The 2,301-nt window shown below is 34.9% G+C and overlaps 1 protein-coding gene across 1 annotated transcript; it reads right to left on the bottom strand.

Annotated features, from left to right (window-relative positions):
* Positions 1–742: 742 nt before the first annotated feature.
* EIN_377340 (protein tyrosine kinase) lies at positions 743–2,301 on the bottom strand (the record flags this gene model as incomplete). The annotated part of the gene is made up of 2 exons (XM_004182797.1): positions 743–2,037; positions 2,166–2,301. Coding segments are annotated over 2 exons (1,431 nt in total), but the record flags the coding sequence as incomplete, so codon positions are not given.

Raw genomic sequence — 2,301 nt, 5'->3', positions numbered from 1 at the left:
AAAAAGGTATTAACTTTAGAATTTCGTAAATTTAATTAAAAAAAGAAAAACGGTTGTTTTTTCATTTAGAAGATAATAATAATTTACGGTCTGTCCATTGTTCCTGTATAACAACCAAGTCCATATTCACTACTATCAAATGTAAAGTAAAATATCAGATATCCCAAATAATAAGAATGAAGAACAGCAAGCACATTAAAATAATGATCACCAGGTACAAGTGGGCATCTTTCTTCAGTGTCTTCACATAAATCCATAGTTGGCAAGTAATCTGTGCCCAAATACAACGTTCTCCAATACGACTCTGCTTTCCAAGTAAGTGTCATTGTTTCAAATTGAATTGAAGAATTTGTTCCCAACCTAAATCCTATAATGTAACCTTTGGGTTCAGTTGTTGTAAACACACTAAACAAATTGAATGCATCACTTGGTTTTGTACCATCACATGGTTTGACTTTCATTTCATCTCCAAAACAAAGTGTTATCAAAAACACAAAAAGCATTGACTTTCAAGTTTAAACATAACAGTCTTATGTTTGGTTTTAACAATTATGAATTACTCGAAGTTGAAATTAAAAAGAAGTATTAAGCAAGTTATGTTGAGAAATAATCTAATCACTACTTAATGTTTTATCAATGACAAGTCGAGTAGTATTTTAATACGTAACATTAAAGTTTTGTATTATAAGAGTGTAAAAGTAATAAAATAATACCAAGTTACATACAGACTTTTGATTTATTATTATAAATCAGGTGTTTTTTCGTCCTGACTTCCATAGACATGCACACTATGTTTATCTTTATGAGAGAAGTTATGTGAGATGAAGTGTTTACTTTTGCTCCTTCCATTCAAGTTATCCAATTCTTCTGTTTGTTCAACTTTAGGACTTGTCTTCTCCTTCGTCTCTTTATTTTCGTTAGCTTCTTTACTGTCTTTACTTCCTCTTTTTTGTTTATCGTAATTCTTAGAGATGTGTTGTACAATTGGTGTGATCTGTTTAAAACTGAGTCTTAAATCAGGGTTTTGGTTCCAACAGTTTTGTATTAAGTCTTTGAAAATACAATTCTCTTGTATTTCCGGTCTTTTTCCACTAAGCACGTAACTAGAAATGTCCTCTTCATTGGGGAACGCATTTATGGGGAATGCATCACCCCAAACACATATTTCAAAAACAGTAACACCAAACGAGTATACATCAGACATAAATGTGGGTATTCCTTTGAATGTTTCAGGAGCCGAATACCTGGGTGTACCTATTTTGGTGTTTTCAGACACACCAAGAGAATAAAGGACTCGTGAAATGCCCGAATCAAAGACTTTACACACCACATTTTCATTCGGGTCGGTTGTGACGACAACGACATTTCGTGGATTAAAGTCGTAATGAATGATCTGCTTCTCATGAAGGAACTCCATTGCAATGGAGATATCCTCCACAAGGCGTATCTTCATTAAATCAGACACTTTGTGTGATTCACGAAACACACTCAAAACACCAAGAGAGTAATAGTCCATCACCAAACAAAAAGATTTCTCGGACATGGAAGTGCCAAGTAGTTGAACAATGAATCGTGAAGTTGTTTGTTGCATGACTTCAAGCTCTTTTGAGAATCTGTCTTCAACAATCTTCAAATCCAAATTGTCGGTCTTTACGGTTAAAACCACAACATCCATCCGCTTCCACAACGCCTTGTATATATCGCCATACCTCTGGTGGATAAATATCTCCTTTTCTATTGTCAACGTCTCAAAGTCGATTTTAGTGGAAAAGACTGTCTCTCCATTCAAGTTGAGATATGTGTAAAACCTCTTTGTCTTATGCTTTTTAGAGCTGATTTCTGAACTTGTTGAGGAGTTGTCTGTCATAGTTTTTTGAATGGCTTCTAAGTGTAAATTGTGGAAGGAGAACGTGACTGGGATGTTCTCATGAAATACAGTGGAGCACTTTGGTACTATAATTGCAGTGATATAAGTCGATTCGTTTGACCGTAAAACGCCTGTAGTAGGCTTAAAAAGTAGTAAGAACCTCAAATTGTCTTGTCCGTGAAACGTGTATTTCAATTTTTCCTTTCTCTTATTAGTCAAACACAGAGATGTAGTCGTTGGGATATCAATTTCCAACGCGTTTTGAAATTCGATGTTTGGCGACAGAAAACTCACAAACACGTTTTCCGTTGCAGCGTCAATGAAGTCGCATGGGCTTTGTCAAATTTGATGATTGTTTTTTCTAAGAAGCAAATGACGTAACTCAAGTTGTTTTGCTGCCTTTCTAACTTCTTTGTCTTTCTTGTGTACACATC

The sequence above is a fragment of the Entamoeba invadens genome (genome assembly GCF_000330505.1).
Source record: "Entamoeba invadens IP1 unplaced genomic scaffold scaff_1105074724957, whole genome shotgun sequence".
NCBI lineage: Eukaryota > Evosea > Mastigamoebida > Endamoebidae > Entamoeba > Entamoeba invadens.
This window is presented reverse-complemented; position numbering and strand designations above follow the sequence as displayed.